This window comes from Sabethes cyaneus, chromosome 3 (genome assembly GCF_943734655.1).
Source record: "Sabethes cyaneus chromosome 3, idSabCyanKW18_F2, whole genome shotgun sequence".
Lineage (NCBI taxonomy): Eukaryota > Metazoa > Arthropoda > Insecta > Diptera > Culicidae > Sabethes > Sabethes cyaneus.
In genome coordinates, this window is record NC_071355.1 from 199,180,541 (window position 1) to 199,195,521 (window position 14,981).

Sequence of the window (14,981 nt, forward strand, 5' to 3'; positions counted from 1 at the left end):
TTCTCGTGCAAGGTTTTGCACAACGGGGTCTTGTCCGACCCCATAAGGGTGACTGCTGGCGTGAGACAGGGCTGCATTTTATCACCGCTTCTGTTTCTCAACGTTATGGATGAGATTTAGTTGGAGCAATTGACAATAGACCAAATCGAGGAATGCCTTAGAATCCTCTAATGATGGAGCAGCTAAAAGACCTCGACTTAGCCGTCGACAAGGTCTTGATCGCACAACGTCGAAACGATATGCAGAGCAAGTTAGATGACCTCTCCGAGAGCTCCCAAGGTATTACAGTCAATATAGCAAAAACTAAATCTATGGTAGTGAACACGGAAAATCTCACCAACTTCACAGTAGCGGGACAACAAAGTGAGCAAGTAGGCGCCTTTCAATAACTTGGTAGCCAGACAACACCCGATGGTGGTACCAAGACTGATATAGCCACACAAATCAGGAAGGCCAGGGGTACCTTTGCAGGTCTGCGAAACATTTGGCACTCAAACCAGATCACTCTACATCCGAAAACCCGAATTTTCAACCCAAACGTTAAATCCGTACTGCTGTATGCCTGCGAAACGTGGTGCGTCTTAGCGGAGACAACGCAAAAACTGCAGGTATTTATTAACCGGTGCCTGCGATATATCATTCGTGCTAGGTGGCCTGACAACTGGATATCCAATGAGGAACTGCACCGTCGAAAAGAGCCTACGAGATCTGCAAAGAAGTACTCGACTGGAATCCGCAAGGACAGCGTAGAATAGGCAGACCTAGAGGTTCATGGCGACGCAGCTTAGCCAACGACATCCAGACTGTAGACGAGAACCTATCCTGGCGACAAGTGAAAGCTATGGCGGGTAACCGTCAACGGTGGAGTGGATCTGTAATTTCATACCTTTGTTCTGCCGGACCGGCGGATATGGACAGATAAGAAAGTAGGTAGGTGATGCTGTTAAAATGGATAATATTATGCACGCGATTACAGATTTCGGTATTGGTACGACTGTTTTACAACTGGCTGAGAACTTATCTTTCGCGCAGAGTTCAGTATGTGGAAATTAAGAGAAACGTTTCAGCTTTGTTCGCTCATAATTCAGTAGTACCACAAGGTTGTCATCTAGAACCGTTGCTTTTCGTACTGGCGGTGAATAAACTTCCTGATACATTCTTCAATGCTACAGTATTTACATTTACAGAGTATTTAATTTACAGTCAGTTTTGCCTATCACGACTGACATGTCAAGACCGATTGTCTCAAACTACAACTTGATGTGGATATCATGCAATATTTTGCTCGGATAGCGGCCTGAACCCAGCCTCATTATGACCAAATCATTATGACAAGTCAAATTTCACCGACAATGACAGCGTCATTACAGCAATCGCCAGAAAAGCAAGGATTAGGTCGGTGTTATTTTTTATCAACTGTTGAAACAACTGCTGCAACAGCAACTGGAGAACTTTTCTAGGTGGTGTAACGAAAATAGAATGGTGCTCAACATCAGTAAATGTTCAGTTGTGACGTTCTCCAGGAAAAAACGGCCGATCATTTTTAACTAATATCTAGGCGGTGAACTGATTAAAAGAGAGTCCTGCATCAAGGATCTGGGAGTCCTTCTCGACTCACAGTTGGCCTACAAGCAGCACATCAGCTACATCGTTGCTAAAGCCTCTCGCAGTCTTGGCCTAATAATGAGAACTGCGAAAAGCTTCACCGATATACATTGCTTGAAGAATTTGTACTGCGCGCTTGTCCGTTCGACGCTGGAATATTGTTCGGCGGTCTGGAATCCTCATTATCTCAACGGCGTTGATCGGCTAGAGAAAATACAACGTAAATTCATTCGGTTCGCCCCCCGTCGCCTGCCTTGGAACAACCCGCTCCAGCTACCAAGATACGAAGCACGCCTGATGCTAATTGGACTGGACACCCTAGCAACTAGAAGAAATCTGTGCCGAGCAATCCTTGTAGCTGATCCCCTAATGGTGAGGGTCGATTGTCCATGACTTCTCAACCATATCAGTCTACGGGCTCAACCACTACCTCTTCGTAGCAGAATGTTCCTCCAAGTACCGTTTCGAAGGACAAATTATGCAGCAAACGGGGCCATCGTCGGGCTACAACGAGTTTTCAGCCAAGTGTCAGCTGGGTTCGACTTTTACCTAAATCGTAGGACTATTCGTAGGAACTTTTTATATAGAGTAGGGCGGGGCATAAGTGCGATGTTTGAAGTTGTCATCAATTTTCGTGAGATACAAAGAAGGACAACAACATAATATATTTTATAGTGATGCAGTAACTCAATGTTTGCACATTCAACTATAAATCATCTGCGGTAATAGTGTTTTGCAAAATAAATTCTTCTTTCTTCTGATCAAGTGCAGATTCGCACTTTTACCCCACTAGCGCACAGTGGGACGGCTTCAAAAATAGGCGGACATCAGCTTTTGCGGCGAAACTATTAAGTTTTTCGCATTAGCGTCTTCGCAAAAGTTTCTTGGTTTTTAATGTATTTTTTTTTGTTAGATAAAAAAAATTACATTAAAGGGGTGGGTCAATATATAGAGAAATTAACTTTTTTATTTTAGGACCAAAATAAACAGTCTCTAAGGAAAAGTGGTAGAGGACGTTATTTAAAGAGTATTTGGTGAAGGAAGAAAGTTTCTATCTCGTAAGGGAAAAAAGATATTGAGCTGCACAATAACAAACCCCCTTAATATCAGTTTTCCTAATTTTACTTGCTTATTTTCATTTTTACGTAGTTTTGGAGTTCAGTAAAGTTTAAGATATAGTAGAAATACATCTTTTTGCTGAAGAGAGCAAAGGTCTAACCTTATGGGATTTTGAGCTGTTACAGTTTTCATATAATTTTATAGTCAATTTTAAACTGATTTATTTCAAAAAGGCGCAAGTATGCGCAGCCAGCCTCAGCGACTTTAAGCGTTGTAATATAGTGCCTTTCATTTCATGTATATGTCACGGTGGAACACGGTGGAACATTTGAGCAAACTGCGATTAAAATATCACGTTTTACGCCTGAAAATTACATAAAATAACATAATAGACCAATACAAATGGTATAAACCCGTTTAAAATAAAAATAAATTTAGTAAGGTATGATTTAAAAATTCAATGATGCTATATTTCTAAGTAACTATTCAAATGGAAATAAGCAAGTAAAATTAGGAAAACTGATATTAAGGGGGTTTGTTATTGTGCAGCTCAATATCTTTTTTCTCTGAAGAGATATAAACTGTCTTCCTTCACCAAATACTCTTTAAATAACGTCCTCTACCACTTTTCCTTAGAGACTGTTTATTTTGGTCCTAAAATAAAAAAGTTAATTTCTCTATATATTGACCCACCCCCTTAATGTAATTTTTTTTTATCTAACAAAAAAAATACATTAAAAACCAAGAAACTTTTGCGAAGACGCTAATGCGGAAAACTTAATAGTTTCGCCGCAAAAGCTGATGTCCGCCTATTTTTCAAGCCGTCCCACTGTGTAGCGGGGCAAAAGTGCGAATGCCGCGGGGCAAAGGTTCGAAGCTAGAATCCATGAAATTAGCCCAGCAGTAGCTAATAAAACCATATTATCTTCAATCTGCGGTATGTTTCGGTAAGAAATATTCTCAATTTGCACCTTTTCTATTTTGCGCTGGTGTATTGCAGCCTCGGTTAGATCGAAACTTTTCCAAACGTTTGTTTTTTGTTTCATCAGCGGAAACACATTGTTTTTCTTCGGCTAACATATGTAAAGCACACAGTTTTCAGCAGATCTTTCATTTCTAATATCTATAATATAGTGCCTAAAGCTGTATATAATTAGCTATACATGTTTGCCTCGTCAATGAATCGCACTTTTGCCCCGCTAGGCGCTTGACGGGGTCTGATTAAATTACGGAAAAGCGAAATATATTTTGTAAATTATTTTCGCCGTATTTTCAAAACAGATATGTGAGTGATGTAAAACACTGCTACAAATTTTCAACAAGTAATATCCTCCTGTTGATATCGTATTTGCCGTATAACGAAAAATTACATCAAAACCGCGCTAAAATAACATTTGCTCATAACTTAGCAACTATGCTTCGTAAGCAACCAAAGTTTACGTTAGATTCAAGCTGTGAAAGTAGTCACCCATTCATACCAATGTAGAAAATTTACTCGGAATCTGCACCGATAAATCATTGAATCGCACTTTTACCCGCATCGTACTTTTACTTTGAAGAACCTCACAATACGAATACTTTTAAAGGGTGTCCCACATCAAATTGCACCAAGGAAGAAACGCTGTAGAATATTACATAATTGACCGATTTTTTCCAAACTTTCAGACAACAAAATATAACCCACTAGTAAGCTTTTCACATGGGGGACTCCGTAGCCGCAAGGTTATCGAGTCTGCTTTGACAAGCGAGTGGTCGTGGGTTCGAAATGTCCCTCCTCTAGTTAAGTGTACTGGTCAGAGATACGAATGAGTCCTCGCCAGGGACGGCTATAATATGGGGTAGTACTGGTAGCGAGGGTAAAGTAGATCAAGCTTTGAAGGAAAGGTAAGCCCCAGTACACACAAGCACGCATAAACTTTAATAAGCATATCGCTCATTCAATAGCGATTATAGCAAAAAGAAATGCAGTGCAGGTCATACAGCAAACACCCGGGCGATATCACAATAGATCAACTACACTGGTCGCAGTGATGAGTCCACACATGGAAAAAAAGCTTTTCACATATTTATTTCATCCAACTTCAATACCATAACCGTATGCTCGCACCTTACGCTTAACTCCACTCAAAAAGTTTTGTACAACCTGGCTGCAGCTTCATCTGTACGTAAACTCATTTTTTCTTCATTTCTTCCTCAGATTTCGCCTCCTTGGGATGCTTCCATAGTGCCTGCTTAATAATAGCCTAGTATTTTTCGATGGGCCGTAGTTCCGGTGCGTTAGGGGGGTTCAGGTCCTTGGGTACGAAAGTGACCTCGGTGGCTTCGTACCACACCAGGCTCTCTTTTGAACAGTAGAACGAAGTTAGATCCGGCCAGAAGATCATAGGGCCCTCGTGTTGCTTCAACAGAGGAACCATGCTGCTGTAGACACTCCTTGAGGTAGATCTGCCCGTTTACGGTCCCGGTAGTCACGAACGGTGCACTCTGTTTGCCACATGAGCAGATCGCTTGCCAAATTATGTATTTCTTGGCAAAGTTTAAAAGTTTATGTATCCTTACTTCCTCCGAAAAATCAAACTTGTCCTGGGCGATGAAGTACTGTCTGTACTGACGTAAGTCTCATCATTGATGATGAGAGAGTTGAGGATCTTCCAGGTGCTTGCGCAAAATAAATTCGCGGCGTTGCTTTTCGAGTGACGCTCTTTTCTCTAATTTTCGAAAATCTTACCGCGATAAAAATAGAGTGTAGACAATAGACTCTAAATTACTTCTATTCAAATTTTCCAGAGAAAATATCCAATGGGTAATTTTCTACAGCGTTTCTTCCGTGGTGCAATTTGATGTGGGACACCCTTTACTATAACACTATTTAGGCTCTACCAGAAAAATGGGAAAAGTTTTAGCTAGTGATGAGAAATATTCTAAATGATTCATTTCCAACCTCTTTTACAATAAAGTGTCATTAGTAGCGCACCTAATATAAAAAATTAGTGTCCCATCTCCTAGTATCTAGATTTGACAGTTCTTCCCAGTCGAGACTCGAATAGCAGAGAGGATAAATCAATTGTACTACTACTTGTATACTTGTATACTACTTGTTATATATATGTTTGTATACATATCTCCAAGCTTGTATTTCGTCAATTTTTCATTATAATGCGGTTGATAGAGTAATTCAAATGGGTTTTAATATAACGCAATAAAAAAAAATATTCACAGGTGCAGCGGTTCCAAATAAATTGGAATTTCCTACTGGATAATAACGATGCAATTTAAATTCAACGCGGAAATAGCAGTTTTCAGTCGATAAACATAAAATTTTATGCATAAGAGAACGTGTCTCGAGAGAAAAAAAAACTACGAACAGTTTGTGTGGCATGAATATTGACCATTTTTATAGCTTACCTTGAATTCACATCGTCGAACATTCCCGTCGCTTGTATGAAGTAGGGACATATAGCGGTCGTAAAAACACCATGCGCTCCCATATATTCGAGCTCTATTCGAAGTGCCTCATCAAATCCAACCTAAAATCAGTCCCAGAGATAATGGGGTAGTAGAAAATAGCATTAGCATTCTCGAACAATCCAAACCGACAACTTACCGCGGCAAATTTACTCGAACAGTAGTCCACCAGCTTGGAGATACCGACGTGCCCGGCTAGGGATGCGATTGTCACAATGTGTCCATGATCGCGCTCCAACATCGACGGCAGGAAGGCTTTTGTCGTCTTTCAGCACGTTCAGACAGTAGAAATCAAATGAGGAAAAACGCCATTACGGTTCATAAGGCCAAACAAAAATAGCGACAGTTAGTCATAATTGATTACTAATGAGGCTGTGCACAGCGAAAAAAAAACGCAAAATAAGAGATTTCTGGAAGAAACACTTCCAATCGAATCGAAATTCTTCTAAGCAAATTGTTTCCACTCGCTGCTCACGTATGCTTCTACGGAAACGCACGTGGAATGTAAATGAAGGAGAGTATATGATGGCTAAAGTGCGGTCGCTATCGGACAGATAAAAACGCAAACGATGACGGTCACGTAACGAAAACTCCTCAACAGGAAGCCGCGCTAGTCAACCGCCATCGTCATACCTGTACTTGACCGCGCAGCTCCAACAATAACGTGATTTGAAGGTAGGTATAGAGAGAAAAAAATTGCTCAAGAAATCAAACCGGGATTACCCAGCACTTTTTTCGGTCGGTACCTACGCGGACACAATGGTAGGATGTATGAAATAAATTTACATTAGAACTCGAAGCTGGAGTTGAAGATACTTACCCAGAAGTGCGCAATAATGTTTACGTTGAAGGAACGCTCGATTAGGTGGTCCGGAGTGTCGAGTAGTGCTCTGCCCGAAACAACGCCCGCGTTGTTGAACAGCAAAGATACCTGCAAATCGGCACAAGGAGATGGGGGGAAAAGTTAGTTGAAACACTTTGTACCAGTAATTTGGTTATAGCTTGAATCCATAAACAGAGTTTCACTGCGGATGAGATAATCCACAATTACGAATGGCATGTAATACGGGAATTAATTGATGGTAGCAAGATCAGAAATGGTAAACGAAGTGACTTTGCAAAATTTACGTTTCAGGGTCACACCACCATCTCGTTAAAAAATATTGTTCATTAATTACACAAACATTAGAAGATGTTGTTTTTTAAAGTGGCCAGCCTTTCGGGTGTGCATTTTAATATTTTCTTAAACACATTTCATTTTTTGTTACAAGTAAGTAGGTATTAGGTAACTCCAACTTTGGACGGTCATGCGAAATCTTCGTAGAATAAAAATTTACAACTATGTAGACTTCATCTCGCGTGTAGCTTGCACGTGTCTTCATTTTAAATAGCATGGGTGCGAATCATGTGTGATTTGCTTATCTGCTTGATTAACAACGATCAGTCTTTGTTTTCTTTGAGAAAATTAGCGTTCCCAGCGCTTGTATTTTACGAACATGCTAAACCTTTCAACTCACGGCACTCTGTTATCGATTTTCCGTCTCGATGTGGAACACCGAACTTATTTTCCTACGTCGCTTTACCCGTGCTGAATTTTACGACATATTCCGACGAGCTCTTCGTGAAAATTAACATAATTGGATTAACCTAAATATTTTCCGCCTTCAATGGTTTTCATGCTGGTGTGCTTTGGAAAGAAATCGGAACTTCATAGCGTCAGAAAAGAAAAAGTTCTACTTACTTCTCCAACCTCTTCCCGCACTTGATCGGCACATTTGTAAACTTCCTCTCTATTGGAAATGTCCACCTTGTATCCCTTGCAAAAACCGCCCAACGATTGAACGATTTTGACCGTTTCATCGATACCTGTGAAAAAGGAAGAGAAGCCAACAATTAATTCATTTGTAAATAGGATTTAAGCGGAGGAATTCAACATACGGAAGCTATACTCCTAACCGAATCGCATTGTATACAAAAATAGGGTCTTTGTGCAAGCTAACGAGGAAACTTTCAATTAAACGTGGTGGATTTTTTTAAATATTGTTGTTCTACCCTCGCTCAACTTTAAACTAAGGATCATTGATGCAACTTATAGAATTGCTTAAGGAATTCCAAGTAATCAGAAATAGATGTTTTATTAGGTGAAAAAACACAGTCATAGACAGGCGGTCGACAAAATTCCCACCCGACGAGTGTTATAAACATTTAGCTTTAAGTTAGTTAAAAAAAGATTTAAGCTGTGATTCCTGTTGCATTATTTTCCAAGAAAATTTATCAGTCAATAAAGTTGTAATGCTGATTATTACATATCATTTTAAAGGTTATTTATTCTAACCATTGACCCTAATAATCATTTTGTTTTCAATGACAAGTAACTTAAACATAAGCTAGCTTTTAGGTCCGCATACCTCTCGTCCTTTGTTTTATCCCTGCCAATCTTTTTTGATCAAATACTAGCTGACCAGACAAACTTCGTATTGCCACAAATGAAACTGTATTGTACATAAATCGTGAATCTCGGATGACCTTTGTCACAATCATGAGTTTTGCAAGTTTCTGGGGAGTTCATGGGTGGTTTATTATACAAATTTCCCTCACAGTAAAGTAGAAAACAACTCCCCCTATTGCTTAGCCTGATAAAATAAAGCGGATAGCATTTAAATATTCGCCATCATTACAAACCATTTCGCCGAATACCATTTTGCGGAACACCAATTCTCGGTTGACCATAACGCGGAATATAGAGTATCGCAGAATATCATTTCGCGAAAAACCTTACGCGGGATGTACCATTTCACGGAAAATCTTTTCCTAGAAAGTACCATTTCGCAGGGGTGACCCAACTGAAGGAAAGTAATAGAGGCCAGTAGAATTAGGAAAACTAACAAACCTAGATAGAGGTGATCTCTACGGAGGGCTGCCCCCCGCAGTGGCCGGCGCTTGCGATGGCAGGTCGCCATCAACATTCGCGGCCTGTGGCCGTTTCGCGCTGAATTATCTAATGTTACTATTGATATTTTATTTTTATGAGAGTCCTTATCCCCCTAAAACAGGGGTGAGGGGTCTCAAACTCTTATTAAAAAAATTCCTGCCTACAAAACCCCCCACATGCCAAATTTGGTTCCATTTGCTTGATTAGTTCTCGAGTTATGAGGAAATTTGTATTTCATTTGTATGGGAGCCCCCCTCCTAAAAAGGGAGAGGGGTCTCTATTCATCATAGAAAAAATTCATGCCTCCGAAAACACCCACTTGACAAATATGGTTTCATTTGATTAATTAATTCTCGAGTTATGAGGAAATTTTAGGAGCCCCCCCCCCTCCTAAAGTAGGGAGAGGTTTCAATTCACCATAGAAAAAATTCTTGTCTCCAAAAACACCCACATGTAAAATTTTGTTCCATTTGCTTGATTAGTTCTCGAGTTATGAGGAAATTTGTATTTCATTTGTATGGAAGCCCCCCCTCTTAAAAGGGAGAGTGGTCATTATTCCCCTCCTAAAGAGGGGAGGGGTCTCAATTCACCATAGAAAAAAAATTGCCTGCAAAAACACCCACATGCTAAATTTGGTTCCATTTGTTTGATTAGTTCTCGAGTTATGAGGAAATTTGTATTTCATTTGTATGAGACCCCCCCTCCTAAAAAGGTAAGGGGTCTCAATTCATCGTAGAAAAAATTCATGCCGTCAAAAACACCCACATGCCAAATATGGTTCCATTTGATTAATTACTTTTCGAGTTACGATGAAATTTGTATTTCATTTGTAAAGGAGCCCCCCTTCCTAAAGTGGGGAGGGGTCTCAATTCACCATAGAAAAAATTCTTGTCTCCAAAAACACCCACATGTAAAATTTTGTTCCAAGTTCTCGAGTTATGTAGAAATTTGTGTTTCATTTGTATGGGAGCCCCCTCTCTTAGTGGGGGGAGGGGTCCCCAACCATCAGAAGAACCTTCCTTGACCCCAAAAACCCCTATATGCAAATTTTCACGCCGATCGGTTCAGTAGTTTTCGATTCTATAAGGAACATTCGGTCAGACAGACAGAAATCTATTTTTATAGGTACAGATTTGTATGGGAGCTCCCCCTCTCAGTGGAGGGAGGGATCTCTAACTATCATAAGAACCTTCTCTGCCCCCAAAAACCCCTACATGCAAATTTTCACGCCGATCGGTTCAGTAGTTTTAGATTCTAAGAGGAACATAGGGACAGACAGACAGACAGACAGACAGAAATCCATTTTTATAGATAGACATGTCAGCAAGAATGACTTAACAGAAATCTCAGTTATTAAGACGATAGCAGTGTAATAAAAAACGGAATGACTCCTACAGCCAGTCACATAATAAGAAATTACAAGACTACTATGGAGAGCGAAACGAATCTTCAACAGGAAATTTGGTAATTACCCATACAAGAAAAAAGCAGCAGTAATGAATGATCGAAGTAATTATTTCATGTAAAAAGCTCAGGAACATCCGTGGGTTTGCGTCTGATCAAAGGCGAAAACAAGGCGAAATATAATATACCGATAACTCCTGGGGCTAACCAATAAAACACATTTTTTTCAAAATTCAGCTTCGATACATAAACATAGTCTCGTTCTATAGTACTACAGTCATTTAAGCGTTTATCGACACCTCAGAAAGCTACATTTTTGCATCCTTTTTCCGACCTGTTTGTCAACTGTGTAATTTTTGTATTATTTCGTGCTATTACAAAGTGTTTTTTTAAATTTATTATCATATTATTTCTGTTATCTGTGCCATTTATGTACAATTTTTATGGAATTTTACAACGGGCTGGAGCGGACCTACAGAACATGAGATTGGTCATTGGAGATGTAAATCGGGAAGAAGGAATTCTTTCATCCTAGCTGCACGGATATGATGGACAGGGCATGTTGCAAGAATGCCGGACAACTACCCTGCAAAGATGGTGTTTGCCTCAAATCCGGTAGAAACAAGACGACCAGGAGCACAACGAACAAGATGGTTACACCAGGTGAAGCAAAATCTGGCGGAGAGTACTCGGTATCCGAGAAATTGGAGAGCGGTAGTCCACAACCGAGTTAACTGGAGAAACCTTGTTCAACAGGCTTTGTCTTAGGATGGCAAGCCACTTAAGTAAGTCGTCCTATCTCCTATCATTGTGAGACATAGTCTTCTGTCGACCAATCATATTGATCTGAGGCACATAAACTTGGCGGTGGCTAGGGAAGACCATCTGTAGCACCTACTTTGTACGTTCGAATATTCGGAAACACAACTAGGCGAATCCTAATGGATACTCTAGTCTAGATCCTAGATCGACCGTTTTCTGATTGACGTTCGATACTATTCGGATATCATCGATGTACATTTTTTTTTCAGCAAGCTTAACCAACCAATTGCAGAATAGCAGGAAGAAATAGAAGAGGAAGAGAAAATATAAGAGGAAGACAAGATGTAGAGGAACTCCTATGGTGCCATTGGAACAACTGCAAGAGAGATGCTCGCGCGGTGCAAGAGAGATGCTTCGCCAGCAATGACACAGAGAGCTTCTACAAAACGGTGAGGTGCAGGAATTTTGCCATGCCTGGGATGTGCAATGATACACTGATAGTAAAACTTGGTTTATAGTACGAAAACGATCGTTTTCTTTACGAATTCTTTCGTTGTTTTCTACCATGAAATAAATTCGTAAAATCAATCCTGAGTGTTTCGTACATATGAACAACTCGTAATTCGTACGCATTATTGCATTTTACAAAATGATTCGTAGATTTACGAATGTACTAAAAAGCTCACGATAAAAATAAATATTAGATTTCACTATGTTCCGATAGGTATCAGTATTCTGCATTACCGACACCTCTCGAATAGTGAAATCTCTTATCTCCGAAAAAAGCTGATTTTATCGGGAATCGAACCGAGCTCGGTGTCATACTTCTTTACGAACAGCCGACGACGCTGCAAACCACAGAACCACAGCTACTGCATACCAAGCTGGTAATAATTGCACAAGTCTATTTTCTCTTCATACAATCTTCGCAACCCGTTTTCATTGATAACGATGCCAGACAACAAACGTATATCAAATGGGTTTTGATGCAAGACAGCTACAAATGTGTTCTCGTAGAAAGTACGAACCATTCATAATAACAACATTTGCGGCCATTACTCAATTGTGCCTATAAGATGCTCTTCCGTATCCTGTTTTGTAGGTAAACGAGGTGACAGCGCAGGCCAAGCTAAACAAAGTCCAACGCCTGGCATGTTTGTCAGTAACCAGCGCCAAGCGCACTACACCAACTGCAGCCATGGAGGCAATGTTATGCTTGCTACCTTTACATCTTCATGTGAAGAAGGAAGCCGAACTCGGTGCACTAAGGTGCAGAGGTGCCATAACCTACTTGAGCGGGATCAAATTGGTCACCTTCGCGTACTATCACCCCTAGTAACGACAATCTCTGACTGGATGGAGGCACGGCCTAACATGTGTACACATGTGTACAGTGTAATTGTTGCTGATCGCGCTGTATGGAGCAATGGAGGGCCTGTTCTTCCATCCGATACCATCTGCTTCTTTATAGGTGGATCAAAACTTGGGACTTGCACAGGTTCTGGAGTCTACGGACCGCCGTGTTGGTATAAAGCGCAGGGCTGTAGACAAGCTAAACAGTTTATCTACCCTAACCCTGCAGTAGTTAACAAACTACTTACCTTAACGCGTAGGGAACTGTGCACAATCACGAGACTTTTCACCGGAGATTGTTACACTCTTTACTGTTTAAAGAGAATTGGCAAGGTCTTTCTTAGCCGACATTTGCCGCTTTTGCAATTTAGAACTAGAAAGTTCAGCACACTTGTTCTGCTCCTGTGGAGCTCTAGCGCCTTCCAGGTTCAGCTTCTTGGGAAGCTACCTATTAACTCCATACTCAGTATGAAAACTCAAGTATGGAAACAGTATGTAGGACCTAATTGGGGCACAGTCTTACAACCCAGCTCAGCTCCATCAATGGGTATGAGCAATCCGTAAACTGTGTACAGCAATCGGGGCCAGCTACAAAAGACAATCTTCGTGACTATCGCAGTGGCATTTTTGAACCCAGGGCCCTTCTGGCACAGAACAGAAGTGGACAGATACTAGCGAACCTGGCGGTAGCGAGTCACTTTCTTCCACGAAAACGCACGAACGCATACGAATGCACACGAAAGCATGTGAAAGCTGCTATGCGATTGGCAGCGAGCGTTCTGCTTATATTGCTGTTATTTGCTTCTATGCGAAAACCTTCTCAAAGAAAAATAAAAACAAAATATACTCTGTTACCAGGTTTGATCGCCGAATCGTTCGGACTTCCACTTCTGTTCTGTGCTTCTGGCATACAAAAGAAATCAGTTTGTAGACTGAGACCGTTAGCGGAGTCCTCCGTCGGCGGGTACCAAGCTGATTTTCGTGAGAGCCGCTCAACGACAGATCAGATGTTTACTCTGCGTCAGTTACTAAACAAGCTTCGGGAATACAGCTTGTAGACTCATCATCTGTTTGTGGACTTGAGGGCGGCGTACGATTCAGTCAAACGAAATCAGCTGTGGCAGATAATGCTAGAAAATGGTTTTCTGACGAAACTAATTACCCTGATTCGTACCACGTTGGATGAGTCAAAATCATGCGTCAGAATAGCGGTTACATCCGCTTCCATGACGTTGGACGGACTGAAGCAAGGGGATGCACTCTCCAACCTACTATTCAACATTGCCTTGGAATACAAAGAGCCAACTTGGAAAGGAACGGGACTATCATCTCGAAATCTCACAGGATTCTTGATTTTGCGGATGGCATCGATATCATCGGAATCAACTGTAGAGCAATAGAAGAGGCCTTTATGGCTTTTAAACGGGCAGCAGAAAGATTGGGACTTGCTATTAATACCGTCAAAACGAAATACATGGTTGCTGGCAGGGTACGTGGGAGTCCAAATGGTATTGATGCCGAGGTGAAGCTGGATGAGGAACGATATGAAGTATTGGAGGAATTCATATACCTTGGTACACTCAATACATGTGACAACGATGTAAACCGCGAAGTAAAACGACGAATTTCTGCCGCGAATCGGGCGTTCTACGGATTACGTAGCCTGCTGAAGTCTCGTTGTCTGCCAATTTACATAAAACTGGCGCACTACAGAACACTCATCCTCCCGGTGGGTCTTTACGGACATGAATCATAGACGAGTGCTTGGGTTTTTGAGCCCAGTACTTGGGTTTCGTGGTGTCTTGGTACTAAAGCTAAGATGGCAACCCCATTATGGCCCTCGCAAGGCAACCTAAATCAAACTACTATGGAAATTCAAACAAAGACGGATCGGAATACTCGATATCGACAAAACAAGGATGACGACCGGGAACTTGGTACTAGGAACTACAGGTCACTAAGTTTCGCAGGTGGTGACCGGATGCTGCCCGAGCAGCTTGAACCCAGCAAACTCGGCATCATAGTTTTGCAGGAAATCTGTTGTGATAGAAGGTTTGGGACATCCGCAGCGGAAAGGTTCAATTGCACTAACGGGTGACAACTAAAATCTTGGGTTTTTTGAGGCTCCTATACTCAACAACAAACGAGCTCAGAGAGAAATGAGAATATATATGCGTTAGCTCTCTCTCTCTCATCTTTTTGTCAATATTTTTTGTTTTGTTTATGCTTGCCTTGTTTTGCTTAAAATGACGTCAAAACAAGAAGCATTTCGGGAGCGCGTTGTACACTGCTACGAACTGCCACAGAAATCTCGGCAAAAAGTATACGGTACAACATTTATGGACGCAGAAAGGCATCGTTCTCTTTCTCGTGCCTTCAAAAACAAGCAGTCTGGGGACTC

General features: G+C 41.1%; 1 protein-coding gene across 4 annotated transcripts in view; it reads right to left on the reverse strand.

Annotated features, from left to right (window-relative positions):
• LOC128741524 (short-chain dehydrogenase/reductase family 16C member 6) overlaps nucleotides 1–14,981 on the reverse strand; it is a 50,476-nt gene that overhangs the window by 4,425 nt on the left and 31,070 nt on the right. For all 4 annotated transcript variants that reach the window (XM_053837403.1, XM_053837401.1, XM_053837400.1 and 1 more), the window contains exons 4-7: nucleotides 7,871–7,995; nucleotides 6,950–7,060; nucleotides 6,269–6,394; nucleotides 6,070–6,191 (exon numbers count right to left, since the gene is read on the reverse strand). In XM_053837403.1, the coding sequence (XP_053693378.1) occupies nucleotides 6,070–6,191; nucleotides 6,269–6,394; nucleotides 6,950–7,060; nucleotides 7,871–7,995 (484 nt within the window). The remainder of the gene's footprint in view (nucleotides 1–6,069; nucleotides 6,192–6,268; nucleotides 6,395–6,949; nucleotides 7,061–7,870; nucleotides 7,996–14,981) is intronic.